The sequence below is a fragment of the Galendromus occidentalis genome, unplaced genomic scaffold, assembly GCF_000255335.2.
Source record: "Galendromus occidentalis unplaced genomic scaffold, Mocc_1.1 scf7180000077117, whole genome shotgun sequence".
Taxonomy (NCBI): Eukaryota; Metazoa; Arthropoda; class Arachnida; order Mesostigmata; family Phytoseiidae; genus Galendromus; species Galendromus occidentalis.
This window is the reverse complement of record NW_003805105.1, coordinates 10,531-24,736: the sequence shown is the minus strand read 5'-3', so window position 1 is coordinate 24,736 and position 14,206 is coordinate 10,531. Positions and strand designations below refer to the sequence as shown.

Sequence of the window (14,206 nt, the reverse complement as noted above, 5' to 3'; positions counted from 1 at the left end):
TATATAAAAACGTATGTCTGTCTGTCTGTTTGTCTGTCTGTCTGTATGTCCGGGGTACCCTATAGACTCGAAAACGGCCGAACCGATCGTCGTGAAAATTTGTGAGCGTGTTCTGTGGGATCCAGCGGTGGTTATAGGGGGGTCAGTTCTCCGATGCGATGAGTCCTTCTACCTTAAAAAAATTATTTGAGTGCTCCACCCACGAAAATACGAAAACTCGGAAAAAAATTGAAAAATCGGAAATTCCCAAAATTCACTAACGCCTGAACCGATCGCCGCAAAAATTCAGGGGTGGGTTCCCGGGAGCTTCAGGAAGGTCATCTGAGGGTCGTCGTTCTCATGTTATGGGTCCTCCCCCCATAAAAAAATGATTTGAGTGGTCCTCTCACCGAGAATCAAAGATTTCATCAAGGGAAAGACGGGAATTCGATTTTCCGGAGGACATATCTAATAAAAGCGGGGGCACGGGGAGGCGGGGAAACGGGGAAGTGGGGAACAGGGAGAGCGGGGAACCGGGAACCGGGAAAGCGGGGAACCGGGAAAGCGGGGAACCGGGAAAGCGGGGAACCGGGAAAGCGGGGAACCGGGAAAGTGGGGAACCGGGAAAGCGGGGAACCGGGAAAGTGGGGAACCGGGAAAGCAGGGAAACGGGAAAGCAGGGAAACGGGACGCTCACCAAGAGCACGCGCGACCAAAGCAAGCGCACCCGAAGCCAGCGCACTCGGAGCCAGCGCACTTGGAGCCAGCGCACTTGGAGCCAGCGCACTCGGAGCCAGCGCACTCGGAGCTAGCGCATGTGTAGTGAGTCTAGCGATACCGAGTCGCCGCGAAGCGGCGACCGGGAGCGCTGGTTGTCAATATAGTTGCGGATGTGGTGCGGGAAGTGGTTGTGGAGATTGATCAGGTTCGGGAGCGCGGTATGCCGCGCACAGTACCCTCCTCAATGTTTCTGATGCCGCAACCTAATTCAGACCTAGGTTCGACACAGAAATCAGTAGCAGCTCTGCATTGAGCGAGACTCTGGTGGTCAGGAAGCCATCGAGGGTTGCATGTTTTTCCGTCTTGGAAAAGACTTTCTTCAATGGAGACACACCGGATCCAGAGTCCGGTCCGCTGTCGTCGCTTTCGGAATCCGAATCTGCTCCCGATTCTTGTGATGATGGTGGTCTTCGTTTGTGAGTGCCGTGCTGGCTCAACAGATGACTTGTCAGAGTTCTCGTAGTTCTGTTGCTCCTCATGATTTGAGGTAGAGATTGAATTGGAGCTTACAATCCACGGAGCGAAAGCTCAACTACTATAGCCCTTGGAAATAATTTCTGCCCCAAGGCGAATTTCAACGAGACTCGCCTTCCCACATGAGATGCACTGCGCTCCGGACGAATTATTCAATAAATGCCTTCATACGCAGCTCCTAGCTCTAGTCCAGCGGTGGCCAACTCGGGGATGGAGGTGGACCCCAGAACCGCCTTCGTAGGGGCTAGTGGACCCCCTATTTCATATATTGCACCGATACATTCGCTTCATGCGTGAAGTTCTTCGAATGAAAAGTAGAGCGAGAGAGAGCCAATCAGAAGTGTTGAGGCTGAATAAGACGGGAATTGTGACTCCTCAGACTAACAGCTAGATATGATACAGAGCGTGGGGGCGCTTCCAGCATGAGACACGACGGGGTTGCACCCCGGTTCCGTCATGAGATGCTATCTTCGGGGCTTGCACTCCTGGAGTCGAACAATTTGTTAGTTGCCCAGTGACTAGGTCTACAAAGTCGACTAAAATAGACTCTTTTCATTGTGTTCGCACCACAATTTGGTGTCAGAAGGAAAACTTTATGAGCGAATCCGCGGAGACGCTTCCGGTGTGAACGATAGCGATGGCACTCCTGCTGAAGGAGGGCGTGGACAGAGTCCATTGCGGATCGCTCCAGGACCAGAGGAAGAATATCAGAATGCAGGTCACCAGGAGGAAAGCTCCAGTGGAAGCTATGTTCGAGAATCCCGAGTCGGCGAACGTGATCAAATTAGACACGGAAGAAAACCTCATAAGACAGCTTAGGCTCAAGCTTGAAAAGCTCAATGAGCAGATCTCAGCGATGCTGGCCACCCCAGGGAACAAGGAGGAACAAGCCAAACACGATGCCTTCATGGATGGCGCGATGGAGTTCGAAGAAACGATTTTCGAGATGCTTGCGAAGATCGAATTCCTCAGACGTGGCTCGGGTGAGGACGCTGCCGCGCCAAGCACCAGCGCGGCTCAAAATAAGCCGCCTCCTGCGGATCAAGACAAATCCGCCATTACGATAATCAAGGATGTCATCGTGAAGCAGCAGGATAAGATCCCAAAGTTTGCAGGCGATGCCACGAAATTCAAGAATGGTTCGAGATATTCGAGTCAGCGACCACCACGTGTACATCACCATTGGGGAAATTCAAAAGACTGAAATCATCGTTAGTCGGCAGTGCCCTGAAGCAGATTTCGCACCTCCACCCCAAGGAGGAACTCTATAAAACGGCAATCGATATAATCAAGGATGAACACGGGAGCGTATTCTCGGCTCAGTACGCCTACGCTTCGGAGTTTATCAACAACTGCAACTCTGGGACATCAAAAAACCCAAATAAGTGGCACGCGTTGATTCCGGTGATCGTACAAAATATTAGAGCTCTCAAGACCCTCATAGAGTGCTTCGATGACGCGGCGGTCATGATATTGCCGATCATTCTCGACAACCTTCCAACCTCGATTAGGGACGCCTTTCTCAGAGTCCACGAAGTATCGAAGTCAGACGAGGCAAACAAAAAGTTTGACGCGCTGGTGAAGTTCTTGGGGAAAGAGAATAAGATTGAAGCGACTCCGACAGCCAGCAAAGCCAACCCCAACACGGATTGAGGGAAATTTCCAAACGGCGGTGAGGGGCGAACTCAATGCATTCAATCCCGTGAAGCCCAGAGATAACCATCCTTATTACGGTAATCAGGAATCACAGGGCAATCATGCATGTCTATTCTGTGGCAACAAAAACCGCACATCACTAAAATGTAGAAAGGTTCTCTCAAGCTCAGAGCGAGCGGAAAACCGACGCATTCGCGAAATGCTTGAGGAGAAACCACGTGGCTTCGAAATGTTGCTTGAGGACGACGTGCAAATTTTGCAGAGGATGTCACAACTCGTTATTGTGCGAAAAATCTCCAGATGCCAAAGTGACATCTACCCTCATGGGTGCATCGAATAATGCGGAATGTAACGAATCGAACCACGAGTCTTTAGGACAGTGGTTCCCGAACTTTTTTTCGCGCGGAACCTTTATCGCCCCTCGAATAGGCCGCGGAACCCCTCGCGGAACCCCTAACGGAAAATATACGAATTCCTCTGACTTGTCGCTCGAATGAGGCCCTATCTATCGGAAAATACCTCCAATCACGAGTAATTCTGAAGCTCCGACATTTTATGAGCGGCTGTATGATATGGACACCTTTCGAACTTATTCCACTTAATGAAGGCTCCTTTCAATGCGACGGATGAATCTGGCATCCGGACAAAATCTCAGCGAAGTTTGGAGTGTTTCCCGACAACTGTAGCCTCATGTCTGGTTCGGCATCTAAGCGGTTCCGGTACTTGTTCTTCGTCGCAATGTAGACCGAAAATCCCCGCTCGCAGGGATACGTGCTCGCAAAGTGCTCAACCAGCTCGAAGATCGCCTCCCCAGTCGCATTGCTCAGCAAGGGCTTGCAGATTAAAAGCTCTTCGTGGACCCTGGACTCGGAAACGTAGCGCACGAGCACCAACAGAATAGCCGAACCGCTGACATCTGTCGATTCGTCCAGCTGCAGAGCCCAGGAGGGACTGAGTTTGATTTCACTGCAGACTTTTTCCTCCAGCCATGAGCTTATGTCCCTGATCCGGCGATTGACCGTGTTATCGGAGAGAGGAATGATCTGAAAATTGTCCACTTGTCTTTGATTGAAGAGATTCCGGGCTGCTTCGATTAGGCAGGGCTTCACCAATTTCTCTCCTATGGTGTGAGCTTCTGCAGCCCGACCGATTCGATAAGAAAGCCGCAGGGAGACTTCGTGAAACTTGTCGACCGCGTATGGTAGTGTCGTTTGGCTGGAAGAAAGATTCTTCGCCATAAGTTGAAAATACGAAACAGGGCGCTCGACCAGCCCTGAGTGATTCGTCGTCAAATATTGGGGATTTGATCAGGACCCCACAACATTGGCCGTCTAGTTCTGTCTCAGTCGGAGGTGAACGCAGATGATTCCTGATGAGCGGCACTTGTCGGAGGATACCGGAGGCGGGTAGTGAGGAACTCTACCCATGAATGAGGACGCAGGGTTTCGTGCGGTGACAAAAGAATCTGTGTCCGATGTTTATTTCAGTGTGGTTTATATACTAGCACAGCTCCATAGACTTGTCCAGGGAAGACTGGTTCCATTAAATATAATGGGCACATATGTAGATCAGACCATGTTTTGACAGTAAACATAAACATTCAGGATATTGGAAATTAACTTGGTGTAATTATCGTAAACACTGACTTCGAGAAAATTCTAGACAGTAATTTATGGAAAGGCAATCATCTATTGATGGTAATTTTCCAACATTTTCTCCCTTACTGCGGAATATTCGAAGAAGTATTCAGACTCTGATTATAGTACCTTGGACATACATAAGCTCCAGGTTTTTTTTTTCTCGGTGGGCACTCATTTTTTCCGCGAGGGAGCAACATGGCCCAACGATCTCCTTCTCCGTCTGGCAGCAGTTATACCTGGGATCTTCCACTTAGGCATGATGCTGTTGAAGCGTTTGCTGCTGGTGCCGAAGCTGGTGATGATGCCCGTCCGATAGTGATCGAGGATGATACTGTTCAGCTGCCTGCTCAGTGCTCCGGCCTTTCGTCCTCGGAAGCGGAGATCCAGGAACGGGTTCATACAATTTGCCTTGTTTGTCAGCGTAGAGATCGGCTTCGTTTTCAGCAAGCTATTGATGTTGCTGGACTGTTCTGTCCAGACATGAATGCTGAATGCTGAGGCTCGTCGTCCGTATGGTGAGCAGGCTCTTCGAGAGCGCTCACCTCCCAGGTCTTGTAACCGTTTCGAGAGTCTTGCTCATATAGAGCCAAATGGACAGATACACTTAGAAACGAATTTCGTTTGGAATAAGAGACTCAGACATTGCGATTAGGGATTGAGAAATCCGTGCTTAATTCTCGCTGGAAGAAGAGCTGTTCTTGTCTGGTTCAGAAATCTAAAAATCTAAACAGTATCTCTGGGTTTAAAGAAAAAAAGGGGGTATCGGTGCGCTACAGAATATTCATGTAGCTTGCTCCGTTTCGTGATGGGGAGATGCCGAGAGGAATGAAGTTCCATCTCCTGGCTGAGCTTTGTAGCTCTACGCGATTCTGTGTCGACGAAAATATCTCCTTCGTGAATTCTAGTTGGAACAGTCATTGCTGGTACCTGAACCTATTCCTTCGGAAACAATGCATTTTAAGCAATTTATATGTATAGGTATTTCAAGCATTTCGCTGTTTCATGGTCGTGTGTATGACGGATGGAAAGTCGAGTTTTTCAGCGCGCCAGGCACAAATTGAGTTAGACTCATCTGAATGCCTGCACACAGCTTGATCAGGGGCGCCGTGGATTGAATCCATGCTGCCTTCAAGTAAACGATTTCCGTGCATCATCCATCCGATCTTATTTGACCTCTCAAGCCGTCTTCGTGAGCAACTTTTTGAGAGAAAGACGGCTCGCGGCGGTGGAGTCTGGCTGTATGGTTTAGCTCTGAAACGATTTGCATGACACAATGCAACTTGTTTTATCTGCTTGTAGGCCGCCAAGCTGAATGACTTCAGTCATTTCACTTGCGACTTTGACTCTCAGGAGTTTCCAGGGAATTTGATCTGTGAAGTGATGATTGAATATCACGAAACATTTTTCAACATCGCATTCTCCCCACTCCATACATGTGGTACACTTGAGTCCGGAATACAATAGTTTCGCATGTCTCAGGTGGATCAAGTCCTGTATCCTGAGAACATCCTCCGACTGATTTGACGCTGTGCGTCACAAAAGAAGTCCAGACCCATTAATATCTGCGGTCTGGTGTTCTCGAATCCATCAATATCGTGGGTCTTTGGAGTCAATCGACTTCAATGAGATTTGTATATATTTCTGATTAGACTGATTTCTCACTTCTTGATGCATAAAATGGTTGCTCTCGAAAAAGAATAAAACTGATAGATTCTGTCGATTGGGGCGGAGTTCGCGATTTGGGTTCTTGACCATGCAACTCAGAGCAATATTTTTGTGTGTTCCTCTAATTCTGCCTCGCGGATTGTGTCGACGCTACTTGGGAATTTCCCGGTATCGAGTGCTCTCTACTCGATGCAGAATGAGGATGTGCTGGGGCTGGAATACATGATGACACCTTGTCATCGTCAGCCTCTCAGGCACGGAAAAGTCCTTATGAACTCTTTGTATTCAGCGAGACGAAAAATTAGTCATCGCTTCTTTTGTTTACTTCTTTTCTCTGCGGTTTCTTTCTTGGGCTTTCTTCGCAATTACGAATACAAAAGGGTCTGGGCAAAACCTATGCAAATTCTGCCCTCCGAAGCCGATCCGATCGAGTGGGGTCTCATTTTGAAGGTAATTTCGAGAGGAACATTTTCCGCATGGTCCCGGATCCGATCGCACCTCGTGGTCCCCGCAAACGCCCGAAGAAGTTTTTTCTTCAACCCCTTCTATCTCGAGAACGGCTATAGCTACAGAGTCGTGCGATAGCGCGATCGAAAGCTCTCGACGAGAGCTTCCGTTTGAGACCCCTCTCGACCAAATCGTCCTCCTCTAAGGCTTCGAAAATCGGGAACCCAGTTTTCTAATACTCCGTTCTAGTACTTCTACACGAGACGCACCTTTGATACTATGACAGATAGAAGTCCCAAGTGTCCCCCGACCATTAGCCATCAAACCGGGGAAATCGAAGGGGTGCATCTTGCCTTAACAAAATTATCTTTTCCCCGGCTAAAATCCGTATTTTTGCGGAATTTTCCCGATTCGCCTCTTTTTTGCCCGATTACTCCGAGATGAGCGCCGGGAGCCCGTTTCCGAGCTCGGAATCAGAAAGCTGACGCCGAGAGCTTTCGATTGCACCCCCTGGTTGTCCGAGGAGAAAACGGCCATCCTCAAAGTTTTCACCCAATCCCATTGAGGAGGCACACGGATAACGCAATTGAGGGTGACACTCATTAGGGCTCACCGGGTATGGGGAGATAAATACGAACTGTAGTCCTTCATAGTTAACTATAGTTCCTCTCTGCAAACCTTTCACAATATGTACAACGAACGGGCTCATCGTTGATTTCGCGGGACCGTACAAAGGAACTGACAACGACGCTACGATCGTCCTCGACGTTCTGAAGAATGAGGATTTGCTGTCCCTGCTGACTGAGGGCGATGTCCTCGTCGTCGACCGCGGATTCCGAGATGCTGTCACGAATATGGAGGAAATGGGTTTCCGAGTGGTTATGCCGGCAATGAAGGGTAAGAGGAAGCAACTACCCTGCGACGAAGCCAACAAATCCCGTCTGTTTACGAAGGTGCGGTGGATCGTCGAAGCAGTCCATGGACGGGTCGCGCAGAGGTACAAGCTCCTGCACCATAGCCTTGATAACAAGCTCCTAACCAAGGTTAAATCTCTGTGCGGAATCATCGGATATCTGGAGAATGCTTACGGACCCCGATCGTGGGGAGAGGGCGAACTGAGCGAGGTCGTCATTGACCACATGGAACATCGTATGAACCTGCCGAACACTCTCGGGTCGCGGGTTGAGAACGAAGGATGGAATCGACGTCGGACCCTCCTTCAGAGGATTTCCGCCCAGGACCTGACCGACTTCCCGAAGCTGACTGAAAGTCAGCTTCTCCTGTTTGTTTCTGGACCATACCAAATCAACCTCGCACGGTCCTACCTGGCGGAAATGATGGACGGCGACGGTAACATCGAGATGAAATTCGTCAGGCAGGCGCCGAACGTCGTTCAGCTCCAAGTAAGGTCCCGCCACGTAAATCGCAAAACCTACAGGATTACATCCTTTACCATCCAAGCGAGAACAGTATCGACGGAATCGCGGAGTATTGGTGCGAATGTCCAAATGGCAACAGGACGGTGGGCTGTTGTTCGCACGTTGCTGCTGCGGTTTTCTACCTCTCGTATGCGAGATATCTCGACACCATTCCTCGTCCGGCAGCGAACCTGGAAAATCTATTTTTGCCGTCTGGAGGCGAAACGGAGTCAGAGGCGGGTGGAGCTAATGACTGAATAAAGTCGTAATCTTCATGAAGGACTATAGTTCGTATTTATCTCCCCATACCCGGTGAGCCCTAATGAGTGTCACCCTCAATTGCGTTATCCGTGTGCCTCCTCAATGGAATTGGGTGAAAACTTTGAGGATGGCCGTTTTCTCCTGTCCCTGAGGCCGAATCGGACAACCAGGGGGTGCAATCGAAAGCTCTCGGCGTCAGCTTTCTGATTCCGAGCTCGAAAACGGGCTCCTGGCGCTAGTTTAGGAGTAATCGGGCGAAAAAGGGGCGAATCGGGAAAATTCCGTAAAAATACGGATTTTAGCCGGGGAAAAGATAATTTTTTTAGGCAAGATGCACCCCTTCGATTTTCCCGGTTTGATGGCTAATGGTCGGGGGACACTTGGGACTTCTATCTGACATAGTATCAAAGGTGCGTCTCGTGTAGAAGTATTAGAACGGAGTATTAGAAAACTGAGTTCCCGATTTTCAAAGCCTTAGAGGGGGACGATTCGGTCGAGAGGGGTCTCAAACGAAAGCTCTCGTCGAGAGCTTTCGATCGCGCTATCGCACGACTCTGTAGCTATAGCCGTTCTCGAGATAGAAGGGGTTGAAGAAAAAACTTCTTCGGGCGTTTACGGGGACCACGAGGTGCGATCGAATCCGGGACCATGCGGAAGATGTTCCTCTCGGAATTACCTTCAAAATGAGACCCCACTCGATCAGATCGGCTTCGGAGGGCAGATTTCGCCCAGACCCTTTGAGTGTATTGTGAATCCCCTATGGCCTGATATCCTTTCACCAGGCGACGTTTGGTTATAACGGCACTGGACGACGATGCGTATTTGGATATAGTTCGAACTTAAGAAACTGCTCCGGGGTTGAAATCAGCGGCCCTTTCGGGCTGTTTCTGCCTTCTGCCTCGAATGCTGCGTGTGGCACAGCTTCAAGGCACTTCCAATGAGGACACGGAGAATTCACTAGAAATGACTAAGTCTAAGTCTGCACGCACTTGAAGGGGATGAGTTAAATAGCGGGGCGTGACCCAGGCCTATCTTTTCGCAAACCGGAGTCAAGGATTTGAACCCTGAGTCCTGAGAAATATCGGGGGAGCGCTGAGCGTGATCAGGCTTTACCGGTATCGAAATTGCTACTGACGTCTGACGTCACAGTTCCGGCCTCTGACAGTCAGCTGTTGGAGAGACTGTCGCGCCCTCCGTGGCCAGAGAGCTGTTCCGAGAAGAGTTCGCTATTGATACGCGCCGCCGCTGACGGCGCGAATCCCCAAGTGCGCTACCGACTCTGAGTCTTATTTATTTATCTCTGGTTGAGATTATTTAACTTAGGAAGTAACGAACGACATAAGAATAATGAATATGGAGTGTACACATGGGAAGGAAGGGGAGGAACCCCTTAGATTAACCGTATAGTATGATTACCCTTGGTGATTACTTGGCCTCTCTCTGGGAGTGTGGGTTGGGATGTGTGATGTGATTGGAATAGAGTGTAATATGGTCGCAATAGTGTGGTGGGAGTAATATGAGGTTGATGATGACGCAACGGACCAGGTCCTGTTCGTGACAGTCCCCCGCCGAATTGTCAGAGTGAGGTTTGACAATTCCTGGAACATTCCCGCGCATCATTCAAATTTTCATATCGCCCCCTGGTGGCCTGTCGAGATCGTCGGTCCCGCGCGCTCTGAGGTTCACTTTTCCTTTCCATTGAGACAAGAGAACATCTCAGGGATGCCTTCTCCAAGTAAGAATGGTAAACGCCGTTTAGGCACACCGTATCCACGTTCCCCTAGGGGGCTTTTTGAAGCGGAGGTAACTTTGTTATAGATGTGTGTTTTGATATTGCTATCTCTGATGGGGGACTTTGTTCTATTAGTCGAGGGATTCTTCGGGTACTCCCGCCGATATATTGCTTAGATGCCTTTGTCTCATGAACACCTTCTTCCTCAGTTGATGCGGATCTATCCCATCTTATCCGGATACTCTGGCTCGCAAGTGCAACGCCTGAGCCGGCACCTCTGGCACTGCATGGTTATTGTCGAGCAAGCTCCGTACAGGCGTTTAAGTGACTCCCTGTACGGGGAGTGTCCGCGGCCTTCCGCTGATGCCTTGGCGCTCCAGAGGCTCCTTTTCCGCCCGCCGCCGCCTTCGTGGTTAGCTGAGCGCTATCTGTGCCTCATCGAGCGACAATCCGCGATTGATGAGCAGCGACTCATGGTCGACACCAAGGAGGTTCCCGATATCTTGTGGCCCCCAGCTCCCGTCGAGTCGACCCGTGCCGCCGGTGAGCATAAATTCCGGTGCACCGTCGGGCACGAACACTCGGAGGTGTATCCCGACATGGTCGCTCGTGAAGGAGAGGTTGAGACCTATCTGGCGCAGGGGATGACACTCATCGCCCTTGCGCGTGAGCGTCGCCAGGCGACCACTCCAAGAGCTCAATAAATTGAACCAGTTCAATTAAGCCTGAACTTTGATAAGAATTTTTCTTGTTTCTTCTTTTGAGGACGCGGGAAAACGGGGGGGGGGGGTTTGTTCTATGCTTCGAATGGGTATAGCTTATGGATGGGGCGATGGAATCCTTGGCCCTTGGCTGTTCTGATTGTACAGGATCGGGCATTCTCGAGAGGGGTATTGTCTGGGAACGAGATGACTCGGCATAATGGCCAGAAGGCCCGGTTGTAGGATTCTCCTTTAAGTAGACACACGTCGTCGATTTTCAAGGGCCTTGCCGCAACCGGAGTTTGCTTATGGGCCGTTTTCAGGTACTGGAAATATTCGTCGTGGTATCGCTTCCAATAAGAACTGAGAATTCTTTGTTGGTATTTCCATCTCCTGGAGAATATGATCCTATCGGCTTCCGATGCTTTGTTCGGTTTCGATGAGTGCTTCGGAATGAACGTCCTTCCTCTGTATCCGAAGAGGAGATCGGCAGGCGAAAGAGCTTCGATCTCATCCGCTCCTGAAGCTACCGTAATTATTGGTCGGCTGTTAACCATTGCTTCGATTCCACTTAGGATTATCTCTAAGTCTCTGAAGTGAGGGACTGCGGATCCTAGGATCTTTCGAAGGGGTCTCTTGATGGTCTGGACCTGTCTTTCGTAGAAAGCTCCGAAATTCGGTGCCATCGGTACGATGAATTTCCAGGAGATCATCAAGTCTGATAGCTGTTTCTTTATTTCTCCGTTCTTGACGTTCTCGTAAATTAGCTTCAGTTCTTTAGATGCTCTCTGGAAAGACAGACCGTTGTCCGAGGTTATCGTCCTCACTGAGGGAATCGGTTGATGAATTTTTGTAATGCCCCTAGGACTTCGACTGTCGATAGATCTGTTGTTAGTTCTAGGTGGACCGCTTGGGTGACTGCGCAGGTGAAAAGGAGGATATATCCCTTTCCGACCTCGCCGGAGTCTTTCTTATATCTTATCGGGCCCGTGAAGTCGCACCCTGAGTGGTAGAAGGGAGGAGCTTCCTCGATTCTAAATGCTGGCAATGGGGGGGTCGGCAGGCTTGCTGCTTCTGCGTGGAAGATCTTGCATGTAGCGCATGCCTTCACGACCTGGCGAGCAATTTTTCTCGCATGGATTACGAGATATTCTTGTCGGAGATGTTGGAGGATATAGTTTATCCCCCCTGAGTGGAAACACTTTTTCTCGTGGATGTCCTGGACAAGTAGCCTGGATAGTCCACAGCTCGCTGGGAGGATGATGGGAAATTTCTGATTGTTGGATAGTTCTGAGGAACGCTCTAAGCGAGATCTACATCGTATGAGACCGTCGGGGTCCATGACCGGATTGTACTGATACAATACGCTCGTACGCCTGACGTTCTTGCATTGATTTTCTGTCTCCTCCTTAAAATATTTTTCTTGGATTAGTCGGAGTAGAGACGTTTTGGCCTTGAGCAATTCTTCGGCGTCGAATTGGATACCCTGTTTTTGAGCGGATTTCCGTTGGAAACTGATTCCTTGAGCAACTCGATCTCTTACATCTTGTGCCTTCTTCACGAGTCTCTGCATGAGAGCCCAAAAGCGAACGGCTTTGAGCCAAGAAGAAAACTTATTCTCGGAGAATATTTCCTCTGTGGAGGGTGGATTGGCCGATGTGGCTGCCATGCAGGAGACATTCTGTCGGCGTTCCGGATCGAATTGTTTCCCTGATGTGTCTCCGAAGACGATGTTCGCGGGTGCGCGATCGACGTCTGACGTCAGCGATCGCAACCACTGAGGTCCCTCTATCCATAGTGTCCTGTTGTGATCGGAGGAGAGGTCTGCTCCCCTCGAAATAAGGTCGGCTGGATTCTCCTCTGATTTCACGTATTTCCAGACGGTCTGGCCGACGAGAGTGTGGATACGCCGGATTCTGTTGGCTACATATGGCTTCCAGCGCTCCGGTTCCGAGTTTACCCATCCTAGGACGCTCGAATTATCAGTGTGTAGATGAGTAGAGTCGATCTGTATGTCCATGAGACTCTTGACTGATGATAGTAGTCGGCTGGCGAGAAGCGCGCCCAGAAGCTCTAGGCGATGGATCGACATTGGCTTGACCGGACATACTTTAGCTTTCGCCATAACGAAATGGGTAATCGGTTTCGTATTTGCAGAGCTCTCTCGGAGGTAGATGACGCAGCCGTATGCGTTTAAGCTGGCATCTGAGAACACGTGGAGTTCTTTGCGCGACTTGTCGCCTGTGTTTGAAAGCATGTGGCGGGAGATTGACACTTTGTCCTTGTTGAGCAAATCCGTGAATCTCGTGTATTCTTCTGCGTGCGGGCCATCTAAGGCTAAGTCCCATCCGATTTTCGATTTCCATAGCTTTTGAAGCAATATTTTGGCGTTTATGGTTGTCGGACCCATAATTCCCAATGGATCGAAAATTTGGGCGAGTCCTCTGAGGAGTTTTCTTTTTGAAGGTGTTCCTGATTGGAGCTCGTTAATGGCCTTAGTGGCTGGCACCGATAAAAGATCCATTTGTTGGTTCCAAGGGATCCCTAAGAATTTGCTGGCTAATTGGCCGGTGGATACTGATGGGTCCTTGACCGGTGAGTGCTTCTTGATGAATTCTCCCAGCTCTGTGCTGTTCGACGCCCATTTCATGAGGGGCATGTGTGCTTCCTGGAAGATGTCGAATAGGAGCGAAATTTTGTATTTCGCGTCCTCGAGGTTATCACTTCCTAGACAAATGTCATCCATATAGAAAAAGTCGATAATCTCTTGGATGAATTTCCTGTGCTTGGGATTTCCTGTATTGATTGTGCGTACTCTAGGTGAGAACGCACCCCCTGGCAATGTATAAACGGGGAGCAGACCAGTCCGAAGTCTAGTCTGGTCGCCCAAAATTCTTTCACTGGGGCTGACCCGTTGGTTGATATTCCCAATGGCCAAAGGAATCGTAAGAAGGTGCGATCCTCTGGGGCAATCCTGAATTGTTGGAAAGCTTTTTCTATGTCAGCCGCTACGGCGTATCTGTACTGGCGAAACTTCAGTATCACTTTGATTATCTTGGGGAGTAGATTCGGTCCCTGATGAAGTACGTCATTGAGACCGGCTTCGTTTGATCGACGGGCGCTGGCGTCCTTGACAACTCGGGTTTTCAAACCCAGGGGAGATTCCGGGTTCGCCTTGAATGCTGCCTGGATTGGCAGGTAGTGAGCGAGCTGGTCGCGTGATCTTTGTTGAGCTGGTTCTGCGAATCCCGCGTTGATGTAGTTCTTGATTTCTTCATCAACCGCCCTGAGCTTGACTGGGTTCTCCTTGAGTTTCCTCAGGAACGAGTACAGGCGTGACCTAGAGAGATTCTCGTTATCTCCTAGAGATCTGATATTGTCTCTGAATGGTAGTCGGAGTACATATCGACCTGTGGGGTCCCTGACTGTCGTTTTCTTGAAGTGATCGATCAG

At 49.7% G+C, this 14,206-nt stretch overlaps 1 protein-coding gene and 1 pseudogene across 1 annotated transcript; both read right to left on the bottom strand.

Moving 5' to 3' along the window:
- Positions 1-3,503: 3,503 nt before the first annotated feature.
- LOC100901199 (zinc finger BED domain-containing protein 5-like) lies at positions 3,504-4,127 on the bottom strand. Its single transcript, XM_003741001.1, has one exon. The coding sequence runs from the start codon at positions 4,125-4,127 to the stop codon at positions 3,504-3,506; it is 624 nt and encodes a 207-aa protein (XP_003741049.1).
- A 6,721-nt stretch (positions 4,128-10,848) lies between these two features.
- LOC108863910 (uncharacterized) overlaps positions 10,849-14,206 on the bottom strand; it is a 3,501-nt pseudogene continuing 143 nt past the window's right edge.

Excerpts from the sequence above, each read along its gene's own strand:
- LOC100901199 (XM_003741001.1), bottom strand. The coding sequence starts at position 4,127 with ATGGCGAAGAATCTTTCTTCCAGCCAAACGACACTACCATACGCGGTC.